The sequence below is a fragment of the Strix aluco genome, chromosome 27 (assembly GCF_031877795.1).
Source record: "Strix aluco isolate bStrAlu1 chromosome 27, bStrAlu1.hap1, whole genome shotgun sequence".
NCBI lineage: Eukaryota > Metazoa > Chordata > Aves > Strigiformes > Strigidae > Strix > Strix aluco.
The window spans coordinates 4,561,798-4,576,730 of record NC_133957.1 but is presented as its reverse complement, the minus strand read 5'-3'; the positions used below and the strand labels follow the sequence as shown (position 1 = coordinate 4,576,730).

The 14,933-nt window shown below is 47.1% G+C and overlaps 1 protein-coding gene across 1 annotated transcript in view; it reads right to left on the bottom strand.

The window, feature by feature from the left end:
- The window catches only part of LOC141915927 (hydrocephalus-inducing protein homolog), a 100,157-nt gene that overhangs the window by 79,873 nt on the left and 5,351 nt on the right, over positions 1–14,933 (bottom strand). The window contains 2 exon segments of the mRNA XM_074807862.1: positions 563–762; positions 6,829–6,963. Coding sequence (XP_074663963.1) covers positions 563–762; positions 6,829–6,963 — 335 coding nt within the window.

Genomic DNA, 14,933 nt, shown 5'->3' with positions numbered 1-14,933 from the left:
ACCTAAAAGCTCATTCTACTTAACATTTGGTCCCAGGGACCAGACCAAACCTACTGGAAAACAAAGTTCCTGGACCACACAGTGTTCTTGTCAGGGCCTCAATACCAATTGCTTTGATCTACGATCTCTAAAGGCACTTGCAAATAAAGACACAGCTGCTGGTAAATTCTTAAATGTCTCTCTCACCAGCTCACAGCTTGCCCATTTCTTAACACCCCGTTTGGTCTACAGGAACCGAGCTCCTAGAGCTGTCGCCTGCCACGCAGCATCTTACACAGCCCACGGGCAGCCAGGTTGCCTTCCTTCGTTTCAATCTAACAGAATCAGTCTTGCGAGACGCTCTGTTGGAGACACCCCTGCAGTACAAAACCTCGCTGCAGCACGCAGAGTTTTATCAAAGGTTGCGTCACGCTTAAACACTACAAGCAACAGCAAACCCCACGTGTCCTGCCCGTTTCCAGCTACGGCTGCAATACAGCAGCTCAGATGCTCTGGTTCCGTGTTGTTACCAACCCTGTTATCATGCAACAGTGTTTTGCACAAAGAAGACGAGCTCCTTTACCTCTCAGTGCTGATGCGGTAGCGAGCCTCCCGGTTCCCGATGTTACGAACCAGCAGAGTTTTCTGGGAGCTGTACTTGACTGGACAGACGGAGAAGTTCAGCTGGTCAGGGAAGTCCAGGATAGCTCGGGCACCGATAGCTCGGATTGGCACAATAAACTTTTCCCTTTCTGTGATGCAGGTGAGCTGGTAGAAATAATCCTGCAGGGAAAGAAACAATCTCAGCACAGTGCATTCAGTACCATCCCATGGCAGAAGAAAAACTGCTGTTTTCTGTGACTCTAACAGTAGCATCCAGCAATGTCAAAGGACTTTTTACCTTAGTGACCTTTCATTCCTGCAGCGTGACTTGAACAGGGCTGTTAACTTGCAAAGAAGAAACAATCCCACTGATTCACCTGCTTTCACAGCAAGCTGGCAGAACCAGACAAAATTATCTGATACTTTGATTTGGAGGCACCAAAATAGAGCAATTTCATGTAAGGGATTACAGCAGTAACAAGAACCCGCTTCGATCACCACCGCAGATGATCAAAGGCTCCACTAAGCACCCAGTTGTGCCACAGCACTAACTCCAATCCCAGCAACGCAGCGACCTCACTGACGCTGGCCAGGGGACGCTCAGGTGCATTTTCAAAAGGACTTTGACACATGCACGACCAACACTCACTCTTCGGTGAAAGATTTAACAAGCTGGACACGGGAATTGTTTTAATGTCAGGTGAGTGCAGGGTAAGTGTGTATTTCCCACCCCTTCCCAGAGCATTATAGGGACAAGGCTGGGGACACACACCCTTGAAAAGCTATCTGATCTATCTCCCCACCCCAGAACTGGCTCAGCTCTACACCCAAACTCTTCTTGCAAGATGTCTGACAAGTACTTAAAAGCACTAACAAGTCCACCCCTGCCCTCAGCAGCCTATTCCAGCTCTACCCTAGACTTGAGTTCTTCCTGTGTCTAATCTCAGTTTCCCTTTCCAGCTCACCTAGCCTCAGGGGACGTGGGAAATAGCTTTGCTTCCTCTCTGCTGCAGGGCTGATGCCTTGTTAGCATGCCTACCTGAGGCAGGTGGTAGCAGGAGCTGCAGATGGGAGACACTGGGACAGCCCTGCCAGAGCAAACTCAGCTGTGCTATTCCCCGGCACTGGCTTCTTCACAAAAGAGACAGACAGTCCCCCCAGCTGTCTGGCCTTCAGCAGTAGGAAGGCAAATCAAATCACCAAAATCATTTTACTGTAGGGAGGAGCAGATCCATCTCCAGATGGACGGTGTGGCATCGCAGGGCTGCAAGTATCCCCGTGCCCCCGCTGAAAGCACCGGTAAAACTGTTGCAGCAGGCCCAGGAGCCATTACCTCCAGCAGCTCTCTTAGCCATGAGTTGATGGAAGCTCTGCATCTTATCACTCGCTGTCCTGATCTTTTTTCCTCGGTGCTTTGAAGCCGTCTGATATTTTTATCATTGTTGAAGCAGCAAGCAGATAATTTGATTTAGGAATTGCACACAACAAACTCTCTTAACCAGAACAGATCCAGATTCCTCTGTGCTTGGGATTTCTTGCTCTCCCACACCCGCCCCCTCCAAGCCTGGAAGGGCCCTAAGGCAGCCAGAGGAGGCACAGACACAGAGCTACTGCTTTAACACAACAACTAACACCCAGCGCTACCCACCAGCTAGGGTTTAAGGTTGCTGTAACAGATGCTGTCACAGCCAAGATGTGAAAAAGAATAAAGAAAGATCTTTCTCTCTAGACATATCAAATATTCACACTGGACCTTGCAGAAGGGCTTTTGCTTCTCGTATTTGGAAAGTAAAATACCAGGAAGGAAACTGCAGCAAACGACCTACAGAACTGAATATCACATTTCAGGAGAGCGCTTCATCTTCAGCAAGCCTTTCTGAATTAGCAATTTTGTACTCAATCCTGCAGCCTAAGCCATCTAAAATAAAAGGTACGGGCAGCCCATGTGAACTTAAAGCACCTACTATCTGGGTACTTCACATCCTGGACTGTTTAGATCCTCAGAAACTGCATTAGCAAATGAAGAATCCTATTTACTTTGTTGTTGTTGTTACTGTGGCCACACTACTGTAACAAAGGCACTGTAAATCCACTTGAAAGCTGCCTGCCTTGTTAAATCTTGGCATGCCATATTTACTTCTCTCTCCCAGATGCCAGGTTGACAGAGGATGATGCGAGGAGTTCAGATCAGCAGGGAGATAAAGAAAAAAGAAACTTCAACAGTTGGAATTATTTAAGGGAAATAATAGGAAACCATTTTCAAGTCACTGTCATTGCTAAGGACCAAGTGGATCCACAGCCATGTACAGAAGAGCCCAAGGAATAAATGCCTCCCCCAGGTGTAACCCCCCCAGAAGCAAGCACATGCCACCTTCCCAGCTCTGGGGCCGGGGAGGGGCACTGGGACTGCCTGCCCCGGGAAAGGGACTTCTCCAGGTACACAAGGGCAAGGCTAAAGCAGCCAGGATTTGGCCACAGAGACAACCACGACCTTGAGAGAGCAAGTTGCCTCTCGCCATTCATGCACACGCACGTTGCGTGCCGAGCCCCCTCTCCAGGGACACCCTGGGACGCTGCATCCTGTACAAGGCTGGACTCAGCTCTTCAGAGTGCCCTGACCCTCCAGCCACACTCTGTGACCCACCAGAATGGAACCTTGCACCAAGCTGAACGCAGCCTCGGGCCAAACGGGGGGAAAGCCAAGGGAAGAGGGGTGCCAGGCAGAAGCTGGCTGCTCAGGCTGCTGTGAACCCACAGTCCCGTGAGCTTTTGCAAGCTGAATCACCTCCCTCGGGAGGAGATACAGGCTGCAGTTCTCCACTGCAGCACTGCCCTGCGTTACCAGCTCTGCTAGGCACTTGCTTACAGTCTGCGGGTACAGCTGGAACCAGTTTACAGCCGGAACCAGTTTACAGCCTTGTTTTACTTTGCAACTGCAAACCCTTAGACGGTTTCAAACCAGGTTTCTAAATAAGCATGCCTGGGTGAGAGAGGGGTTGCATCACTTCCATGCTTTAAAGATTCTTTTTAGACCCACCAGGTTCAGCCTACAGATTTTCATGAAAATACAACTTCATCCTTCCTACAACTCCTCTCCCAGTTTCAAGGAAACACCTCTCACTGTACAATGGTTCCTCTTCTCTTATTCACCTTCCAGAAGCAATAAGTTACAAGCTCTGGCCTGCAAAGTATCACCACTGGCATTTGAATTCACAACCAATGAAATTAAAGAACTGCTTGTGTCTCAGAGGTGTCATTTCAGGCTCTGCAAGCTCAGGCTAACATTAATTACTGTCACAGTGACAGCAACCCTAACTGCCCAGTACACCAGCAAACGAGGTGTCGGTTTGCTGCGTAACCAATCCTAAGTACTTCACTGAACTCCTTGCAGCAGACAACTGCGAAGAAGAGATCCTTGTAGCATGAGGTAACGTAGCAAGTCAAGCAGGGAAAGCTCCCTGCTGGAACCAGGGTATCATAAAGGCTGGCAAATAAGGGCCATGAAAAGAGAGGAGAGACTGGAGGGTGAAGACAGCTTCCATGAGAAGGGGTGGCCCTTCTCCTGCCTTCCTCAGCCACCAACTCACAGGAGGCTTTGAAATCGGTCACTTTGCTCCAGGTTCATTTTGCACAGGGCCATCTGCCTTGATTTTCTGCCCCTTTCCTCCCCGCAAAAGTCATCTTAAAAGTGTACTTGGAATAGCTTCTGTGTGCTACCAAACATCTAACAGCGCCCGACTGAAATTTAATTTCAGTAATGCAATAGCTCACCGGCCTGTCATATTTCATGTTAATGAGCATTAATTCAGTCTCCACTGAGCATCAGTAATGGATTTGGCAAACATTACAGACTGAACTTGTATTGCTTGAATATATCGTATTGCTACAGCGAAAAGAGCGAGAGGACAAAACAGAATAAGCTGTGCTATGTATTTATATGCTCCTTGCTTCCTTCTTCCTTTAAGATAATCTATTAATAAGCCAAAGGACACACACAAAGGTATGTATTCCTGTCCATTGCCAGTCAGTTCCACAATGGTTTTCAATTAGGCAGAGACTGTCAGACCATAACGCAAGGACACCTGAACACAGGGTGGCACGAGAACACCCACACCGTGCAGCTGAAACCCTAACACAGAAATGTGTACATCAGAAGCAGCAAGAGCAACTAGTTGGAAACGTTGCCCAACAGAAAAATTGGCATTTCTTATTTCTAAGGCAAGTGCCAATAAACAGAGACACGTCAGCTATTTATTTACTTTCTGACAGTCCAATCCTGTGGCACATTCCCAAATGACTGCAAGACAATAGGAAACTGCTCATTTTTCAAGCAAGCGCTCCATGGCACATGGCATTTCAGCCGCTAACGACTCACACGGTCCTTTGATTTAGGGCTTAGCCGCAATGTTACTCCCTTGAATCAGGAGTGACTTCGCTGAAGTCAGACTGACCCCGGGCAAGAACAGATTCAAACCAACTCCACAGCAGGAGGACTGCCCAGCCCTGGCAGAGGGGCTTGTACCTGCGTCCCAGCTCACTGGGTGATCCACCATCCCTGCAGATGATGGAGCAGCAGAGGGGCAGAGGCTGTTCAAAGGCAGCACTCGTAAGCCTTCCACAACTAACACACAGGTACTCTGCATGCAGGGCACTGCAAGCCCAACGCAGGTGGCTCTACAGAACCGTTTCCCAAAGCCTCTTTGCTAAGGGGTTTTCAAGGTGCCGTGCACCTCCTGACTGCGCTATTGACACATTTCCAGCTGAGCTACAGCACTCTGGTGCTTCGCTGGCCCACACTCCATCAAGTACGAGACAAAATGTTTGATTTGTACAAAATTCTGACTCTGCTGTATAAATCCCCACGTGCTCCTCGCTGAGCAGCACGCATCCCTCTGCCCATGCCCTGCACAACCCCCAGTGCAGCAGAAACCACCGGAGTGTCACTGAAGCTGTGCAGAGGACCTCTCGCTGGCAGAGCTCCCTGCTCCATACACTCGCCAGTTCAAGGGCAAGACAAGGGACAAAGTATTGGACATCCTGTTCTTGAGGGTTCTCTCAAGAGAAGAGGTGCCAGCTGACAGTAACACGCATGACGACACAGCTACCCCGCAGGCTCTGGGTAACGTGTCTGCCCGCAGCTTGTACCTGCCCGTTTATTCCCGTACGTGCTCGTTCGGGCAGATGTCTCAAAGCCACCTGCAGCCCAACAACCTCCTGCCGAGTTAGGGACATCTAGAGCTCAGTGTGCCTGTGCCAGGCTGGCTCCCTGCCACCTGCACAGCCCTCCCTCTGCCCCAGCCTCACAGCTGCATCGCAGACAGACAAGTGTCCTCAGGGACAGCACAGCTGCAAGGCTTGAAAACAGAGGGCATGGAAAAGCACCATCTTTGCTCCAGTCCAGGGTGAGGCAGGGAAGTGGCTGCCCGATGGGAAACAGAAAATCCCTCTGGATCTATTTGTTCCTCTAGTATTTTCCATAACAATTAAACCCCTACCATTGGGTAGAGAGATGACTAATCATCTTATCAACACCCCACCCTGCCATTCTCCTACTGTTCCACGTGCATCTTCCCTCGCGAACGCTCAAGGAAGCGCAGGGAGGGAAAGCACAGCCCGTCAGTCCCTGCTGCAGCAGCTAACAGCATCCTGCAGTGCCAAGAGGGGACCAGCTGCAGACTGCCCGACCACAGCCTGGAGCAGACCCCACAGCAGGCTGTGGGCTATAACCAGTGCGCAAAAACCGCGATGACTTCAGACATAATGTTCCGCTGTCTCGCTACTGTGTCCAACACGCTAGGCATTAAGGTGACTCCAGTTTCCAAGGGTGGCGGTCCCCACTCTGATCAGGCTCACTGCGGGTCTTCCAAATAACAGGTCACTTTTAAACAGGCCTCTGTATCTACCGTGAGTGGAGCAAACCCATAATCACACAGCACTGGACAGATACCAGAAACCAACACCTTGGGAGGCCGTCCCACCACAGACGGCAGACTCTCTTATCTCTGAAACCAGCAGACACGACATCAAATGTTCCATCACTGAAGGATAAAAATGGTCTGAAACACATAAGAGACTCCAGCCTATGAGAGCATAATCTTCACCATGGGGAAAGAGTTTCCCCCGGTTCTAGATCCAGGGCAACCCCACTGGAACCAGGACAGTCCTCAAAACCCACACCAGATGAATCCAGCCCTGCAGGTTCAGCTTCCACTGAAGGCACCAACCTCTCCGGACCTCCAGTCTCACCTTGTTCTCCTCAGGGGTGAACTGGATTTGGAAAGTTGAACACATGCCAGGTGCTACCTTACAGCACACACCACCGGGGCTGGTCAACTTGAAGTAAGGCGATGTCTCCAAGACAACCTTCACCAGCCGAGGAACCTGCAGGAAAGACAGGAAACTATGATTTTGCCACTCATATGGAAACATGAGGAGAAAATACCTGGCCATGCCCTGGGGACATCCCGCCTTAACCACCTTTCCAAAGCACTTCTAACTCTTGAGGTTGTCACAACCTGGGCTGGAAGCCCAGAGAGTCGCAAGGGTGATCCCCTCGGGTTAAATTAAGGTGAAACGACACCAAATGATCGGTTAAAATGTTTTACTTGCGGTAGAAAACAATTTAAACTTGGAGAAGGATAATAAGCAATGTGATCTCTTATAAATCTGTAGGAAAGGAAAGGGAAAGGGAAAGGGAAAGGGAAAGGGAAAGGGAAAGGGAAAGGGAAAGGGAAAGGGAAAGGGAAAGGGAAAGGGAAAGGGAAAGGGAAAGGGAAAGGGAAAGGGAAAGGGAAAGGGAAAGGGAAAGGGAAAGGGAAAGGGAAAAGAAAAGAAAAGAAAAGAAAAGAAAAGAAAAGAAAAGAAAAGAAAAGAAAAGAAAAGAAAAGAAAAGAAAAGAAAAGAAAAGAAAAGAAAAGAAAAGAAAAGAAAAGAAAAGAAAAGAAAAGAAAAGAAAAGAAAAGAAAAGAAAAGAAATAGAAAGGTGAGAAAGAGAGTCAAAGAAATCCGGATCAGCACCCCTGGATCCAGCGTTGTCTCAGGTCCGACCATCTTGGGCGGTGGGTGCACACACAGCAAAGTTTCAGTTCATCTTATCAGCTGATTAACATACTTCTGCTTCTGGGGCAGAAATGCTCACCTCTGGTCAGGCCTTGTCGCCTCTTCAACGGTGAAGGCACGAAGTCGTTAGCAAGGCAAGCATGGTGTCTGGCTTACACAACAGAGCCACACAGTACCGGGCTTACCCAGTGCAGCCAGGGATTAGCGGTCTTTGTGCTTGAGGGGAAACTGTCGGTTCCACTCAGTTTCCCCCCTCTGAGGCCCACATAAGGAGTTTGTCAATACAACTGCAAGGGAGCGGGGGTGCAGCCTTCCATACACTCCTGCTCCCTCGGGTGACATTCCTTAGACTAATCACAAAGGCCACAGCTTGTCCTGCAGGTTTTCTCTGTCGATGAATGTTTGAGGCATCAATTCCTTCAGTTCCTTACAGAGGTACATGCACCTAATACACCAGGATGGAATCCATTCTGCCAGGGCAAAATAGCCCTAGGCCAGAGGCAGTAGGGCACCGCCCTGCTGTGAAGGAATCACCGAGCAGGTGAGACACCAGCAGTGCCTGAGATAATACCTGAATCAAGTCATCCACACATCAACCAGCCCAAAGAACCTGCGGGCTTCTGCCTGCACACCCCCAAGCAGTCATGACTCTGGAGGGGGATGAAATACCTGAAGGCAAAACAGTACCTGTTATACTGGGGGGAGGAAGAAATTCACTACTAACATACTGGGTTTGAGTGGGGCAGTCAAGCTGCAGTGCTACAGTCATGCAGGCAGAGCAGCAAGAGAAGGAGACCACAGACACTGTGGCCTTACTGGGAATAAAAGGAAACCTGAAGAGCAAAAGGAGGAACATAGGAAAGAGACAAGAAACAAGGAGATGGCTAAGGGAATTTAAAGGGGGCTGTAGAGAAGCAAGGGAGAAGCCCAATACACTACAAGGAAAGGCTGATGCAGAAGATGAGAGCAGTCAACTTGCCAAAATGATGGAAAGCCAGACAACCCCCCAGGCTGGGCCTATCAATTATGGCCTTAAGAGGCATTTTCTGCCTTGAGATACATGACCAGCACTGACTCACAGTGTGGTTTCATTATTAAAAGCCACTCTCGGCTCTCTGGAGGCTCTTGCTGTCTGGTGTCTGTAGCCAGGCAGCTGCCAGTGCAGGCAAGGCAGATTTCTAGGCATTCCTCCCCACACCCAGGAGTCCAGGCAGGCACCTTGCTGCAAGTTTCTGCCCTCTGGGATACCACAAGCACAGACACAGCAAATAGGTGTTTTCTAGCACACTGATATCAACCCCTGAGCACCAAAACTCATCTCAGAAAGTCTAAAACAGGCAATTTTGACTGACAGGCAGCTTCGCTGATAAACAACAAACCCACGTGAGGCTTGGGAAAAATGGAGGTTCATTCTTTGTAATAAATAGGAGGAGCATGTTTGTTCATCAACCTTGGTGTATGAGGAAGTAAAATTACAAAGTCGTTGTCTATCTATTAAACTTTAATCTCACCCTATAAGGCATAGAAGTATCTCATAGAGATGTCATTCCATAAGATCTTGCTGTCTGAAATACTGGAAAAATAGAATATGATACCCTGTGTGCATCCAAAATGATTTGGATCACTATAACCTATATTATAATAATATTAATGAATGTTTGAATATATACGGATAAACTATAAAGTGTGCTGTTTGCTTGGAACGATGTAACCGCTTCTCAGCAACCCCACCTAGAGCTGATAAAAAGCCCGCTGAAAGATGAAATCATGAGACTTTCAAAAGACCCAATAGGAAAAAGCTCGTGCCCTGACAATCCTACCAGAGCCCATCCGGACGAAGAAACCACAAGGCGCACAAACGCAGAACACACCCCTCAGAGAGACAAAGACACCGGAAGACGGAAGATATAAAAGGGAAAGCTTTCAGGAAGTAGGCGCGCGCCGTTGGTGGAGTTACACTCCGCGGCTGCCCAGCGCTGTTTTGCTTGTCGCCGCTTGCTAAATAAATAATTAAAACTTTGATTGGCTCTGACTCCCATATTGGGCAATTTGGGAATTAACCTATAACAAATTGGTGCCGTGACTCGGATAGAGGCAATCTGGTGGGAAGCCCCATACGGGGAGGCACGGCCCCGCTGAATTCAGCGGCCCTGGCTGGGTGTTATCACATCACACCCTCTACCGACGAACTCCAAAACTCGGCAACAAGCAAAAGAACACCGGTAACCCCATAATCTTTGTGCACGAAGCCCCGGACGAAGACGCAGGGTTGCGTGAGTATAGGCCGGTTACCGTTCGGTTGGGGTTGGGTTTCCCGGAGCGTGGTGTGTGAGACGCCCAGCAGGGCGAAGCGAGTGCGGACCCCTCGGTAGTGCAGTTCCCATATCCCGCGAGGGACTGGGTCACGAAAAGGGGGAAAAGGAGTGTGTGAGTGTGTGAAGGCGCTCCGGAAGATGGGACAGAAGAAGAGCAAGCCTTCTGATCCCATGGGTGGTGTGGGACCCAAGGTGAGGTACCCCCAAATACCACCAGATATTCCTTTAGGCTTGATGATAAGTCATTGGGAAGATTACCCCTCTAGGTGGGGTAAAAACAAAGTAAAAATGCTTTATTATTGTATGGAGGTTTGGGGAGGAAAACAAATCAGAGGTGACCTACGTGCCTACAAGTTGTGGTGGCAGCAGCTCTATTGATTGAGGAAACACACAAAATAACCTTTGGAAGTGAATTGAGAGTATTATCACCCCATAATATCAGGGGTGTGTTACAGCAAAAAGCAGAAAAAAGGATAACCGATGCTAGACTGGTAAAATATGAGGCAATCCTCATTACGTCCCCCCACCTGACCCTTGAAACAACATCGTTACAAAATCCAGCCCAATTTTTGTATGGAGAACCTAGTCAAAATCTTTTTCATGATTGCCTCCGTAACATCGAGGAGCAGACTAAGATAAGACCAGATTTGGAAGAAGAGGAATTAGGGAAAGGAGAAAAATTATTTGTAGATGGATCCTCTCGAGTGGTAGAAGGAAAAAGAAAAACAGGGTATGCCATAATTGATGGAAAAACTTTTAAGGTGATAGAATCAGGACCCTTGAATCCCAGCTGGTGAGCACAGGCATGCGAATGATATGCAGTATTAAAGGCTTTGCAATTACTAAAAGGAAAAGTGGGAACTATATACACCGATTCTAGATATGCCTTCGGAGCAGTACATACCTTTGGGAAAATATGGGAAGAGAGAGGCTTAATCAATTCTCGGGGGAAGGCCCTAGTACATCAGGAGTTAATATCACAAATTTTGCAAGCTATACGGGGGCCCAGCGAAATTGCGGTAGTACACGTAAAAGGACACCAGAGGGGGCTAAATCCTTTAGTACGGGGGAATAACCTTGCTGATCAAGAGGCAAAGAGAGCAGCGCTATCAGCACTGCACTTGGATGATCCGATAGAGGCCAGACAGCGGTGTGTTAATTGTGGAGATAATTACCTCCCCTGTTATGCTTGCTGGGACGATTTCGGGGTAGACGGCATAGGATGTATATGTGAAAGACCAGGGTTTAAGTGGTGGTTTGTTTGTTTGTTTGTTTTTCATGGAAAACCCTATGAAATTTTAAGCTTTACAGTTCAAGAACAAGTAAAATTAAATCAAATGGGGATTAAACAGAAAGCTAGTGGAACATGGGAACTCCCGGACGGCCGAGAAGTTCTCCCAAAACCCATAGCTACCAAGATAATGCAGCAATTCCATAAAAACACTCATTGGGGAACTCAGGCATTAGTGGATCAATTTACAACTAAATACATGTTCATTGGGATATATGATATAGCCAAACGAGTGATAGGGGAATGGTTTGTAAAAAGTAAATAAGCACCAAATAAGAAAACAAATATATGGGGGGGCGAGAATTGGCTCATAGACCTTTCGCAAGAATACAAATAGACCTCACCGAATTACCAAAGGTGGGGAGGTATAAATACTTATTAGTAATTATAGATCATTTAACCCAATTCGTAGAAGCCTTTCCCACAGCCCGGGCCACAGCTCACACAGTAACAAGGATATTACTTGAAGAGATTATACCTCGGTATGGAGCAATAGAAGCAATAGACGCAGATAGGGGTCCACGCTTTGTATCCAGAGTAGCCAGAGAGACTTTGGCTGCCCTGGGTACACAGTGGCAGTACCACACTCCGTGGCACCCGCAGAGCTCAGGGAAAGTTGAACACATGAACGGAGAAATAAAAAAAACAACTTACCAAATTAATGTTAGAAACCAAAATGTCATGGGTAAAGTGTCTCCCTTTAGCATTGTTAAATATCAGAACTCAGCCCTGAACCGATGTTGGCATTTCTCCCTTTGAAATGCTATATGGGATGCCCTATGATTTAGAAATGCCACCGGATCGGATCACCCCCAACTTGAAGAATTAAAGATAAAATCCTACCTGATACAGCTAATGGCAAGAGGAAAACAACTGCAGGCCCGGGGGATGGTAGTGCAAAGGCCTCCATTGGATGTGGCCATGCATCAAATCCAACCAGGAGATAAAGTACTGATCAAATCATGGAAAGAATCTTCTTTGACCCCCCGTTGGGAAGGACCCTATGTTGCTCTTGTCACTACAGAAACTGCTGTTCGGACTGCTGAGAAGGGGTGGACACGCGCAAGCCGGGTAAAGGGACCTATACAGGATTCGGCCTGGAAAGTGACCAACCCTCCTGGGGATCTACGAGTCACCCTTCGGAAAACCTGAAAGAACTCTCTACACATTGTGAGATAAGAACCTACGAAGGACTCGATGAGTGAGACCCTGATATTTTTGTCCAATTGAAACTTGTATTTGTTTTCCTTTTATATGCATAAAGTGTAAAGTGTAATGTATGTAAAGAAGGCTGGGGGATTCATAATGCACATGGAATAAATCTCCAGTCTAGTTGTAATCAGTGTTATCAATGAGAACGGAGATTAACTAATCAGTCCCTAAAAACTGGAGTAAAAACGGGAAAATAATTGAAGATTCTAAAACTTGGTGGAAAATATTTACTAAAGGGATAAATCCCGAAATAGAGTGCACTCACCCTAATTGGCCTACTGAATATCACCCACAGATCCTAAGGGTGATCTGTAGAAAGCAGATCCCCTGGGTCCCCTGTCATGGACTCGAGGTCAAAGCTAAAAACTGGGAGACCTATGTGTCCCGGAGTAGAGACAAACGTACCCCTGAAGAATACGGCTGCTGCCGAGAAGATGGAACACCCTGCTGCTCTAAGCAACAGAGTAGGCAGAGGAGGCAGAGACGTACCCAAGTGGGAAAAACTTTACTGCCCTACTCTGAGGAGAAAAGGGCCCCTGAGGGAGAAGGGCCAGACGAGAGTGCCAAACACCCTGATACAAAAGAGACTAAGAAAAACTACGCACAAATCTATAGAATCCCGCCAGCCTTCTGTTGGAGCTATTGGATAGTCTGGCTAGGTGTATTAGCCACAATGAATACACCACCAGGGTGGGCTAGAACGACTAACCAATCCCACCAACCTTTTGAACATACCCTAACTAACCAAATTATATGGCCTTGGGCAGACGCTTATTATGGACATACAGGACGTATGGGTGCAGATTTGTATGGGACAGAGTTAGCAACCGCCATACTAAGCAATAACCTAACACTACAAACATATAAATGGGAGAATTCATCCCATACCTGGACAGCTAAAAAAGGAGATGAGATACAGATAGGCTGCAGAGTATTCAATGTAAGTGTGATAACAAGTCGGTACCCTTTGATTCAAACCGTCAGTCAACCCCCTTTGACTCAAATCGTTATCAGAGACAAGACAGAATCTAAAATAGCTCAAACCCATTGTGAGTCGGAGGCCTGTTGGTATGCATTTACTGCAACCCAACCGGTGTCCATAGTTTGTTTGGGAGGGACCAGGTCAGGGGATCAAGCTATATCTTTCCGATTCCCATTGAACATACAGGAGGAAACTACAACTACTCCTGCTCATACTGTTCCAACACAACCAACGGTCGTGCTTAGCCCAAGAATCTTTGGAATTGGACCATATGCAATTAGAAATACAGGTCAGCAACAAATGCTGTTTAACCCAGCGTGGTCTCTCAAACAAGTTGAATTGCTGATGCAAAATAATGTTTCAAACATTCAGCCAGCCTGTTCACCTTTCCTAAAGACTTCTTACGAGGGATGGACAACCTGGCTGCAAAAACGAACTCCTCACACAAAAAGAATGCAGAGAGACCTAACCGGTGCTTTGGGAACAGGATTGGGAGTTTTCAATAGTATTGATTCGGAGGTGATAATGAACAAGTTGGCTACCTCAATTAGTGATTTAACTAATATACAATGGCCTTTGCGATCTTCCTTATTGGCTTTGGGGGCTAACCAGTGGCTGTTGTCAAATATATTACCAAAAGGGGAAAAGGTAAATATAAAGGATCATGAATTGATTACAGATGCACTCAGTGTGCTCCAAAATAACCTCTCTTTGGCTCTCAGCTGTATCCAGGCTCAAATATGGATGCAGTCGATAGTTGCCTCAATTATAAGAGAAGGTGAAGAAGGTATTCTTCCTACTGAAATTCAGAGAATAATTTGGGACAGTGCCACTGATTTTGAAAGGAGACTCCAATCCTGGTGGAACCTGGTAAACTTTACCTATGACCCCATCACAAACACAGCTACTACCTTTATACTCACTATTTACAATGCCACCGTATACCAAATTTACCCTGTCATTGCATTAGGGCTGAATCACAACGGGACCATACTCTATCCTTCTGAGCATAGACTATGGGCCCGAAAGGTAAACGAAAAATGGCAAACTGTCAATCTGGAGTCTTGCATTGTACGGGAACAACAAGGATTCATTTGTGAAGGCAATGCAATTGAGGCACAAGATATTTGTTTAGATACCGAACAAAATATTTACCACTTTGAGGTCCATCCCAATGAAAGTCCTAAAACAGTACTCATATATATCGGCAAAGGTTGTGTATGTTTGAGGACGGTTTGTGAATTCTTAACCGTAGACAAGGTCATAGCAGAGACTAAAAATTATTCAAATCTCTGTGTTTGCAATTTCACAAAGATAATCAGATGTGACTTTTCCTATTTAGCCCCGGTCATGTCTCACCAACTCCTGCAATCCAATTATAGGTTAATACATAATTTACAACCTACACCCATTGGAATGAATCTCACTTTGGTTAAGCAGTTACTTCAACACAACGACTTAGTTGAGATTTTAGAGAAAGTTAGAGAAAACG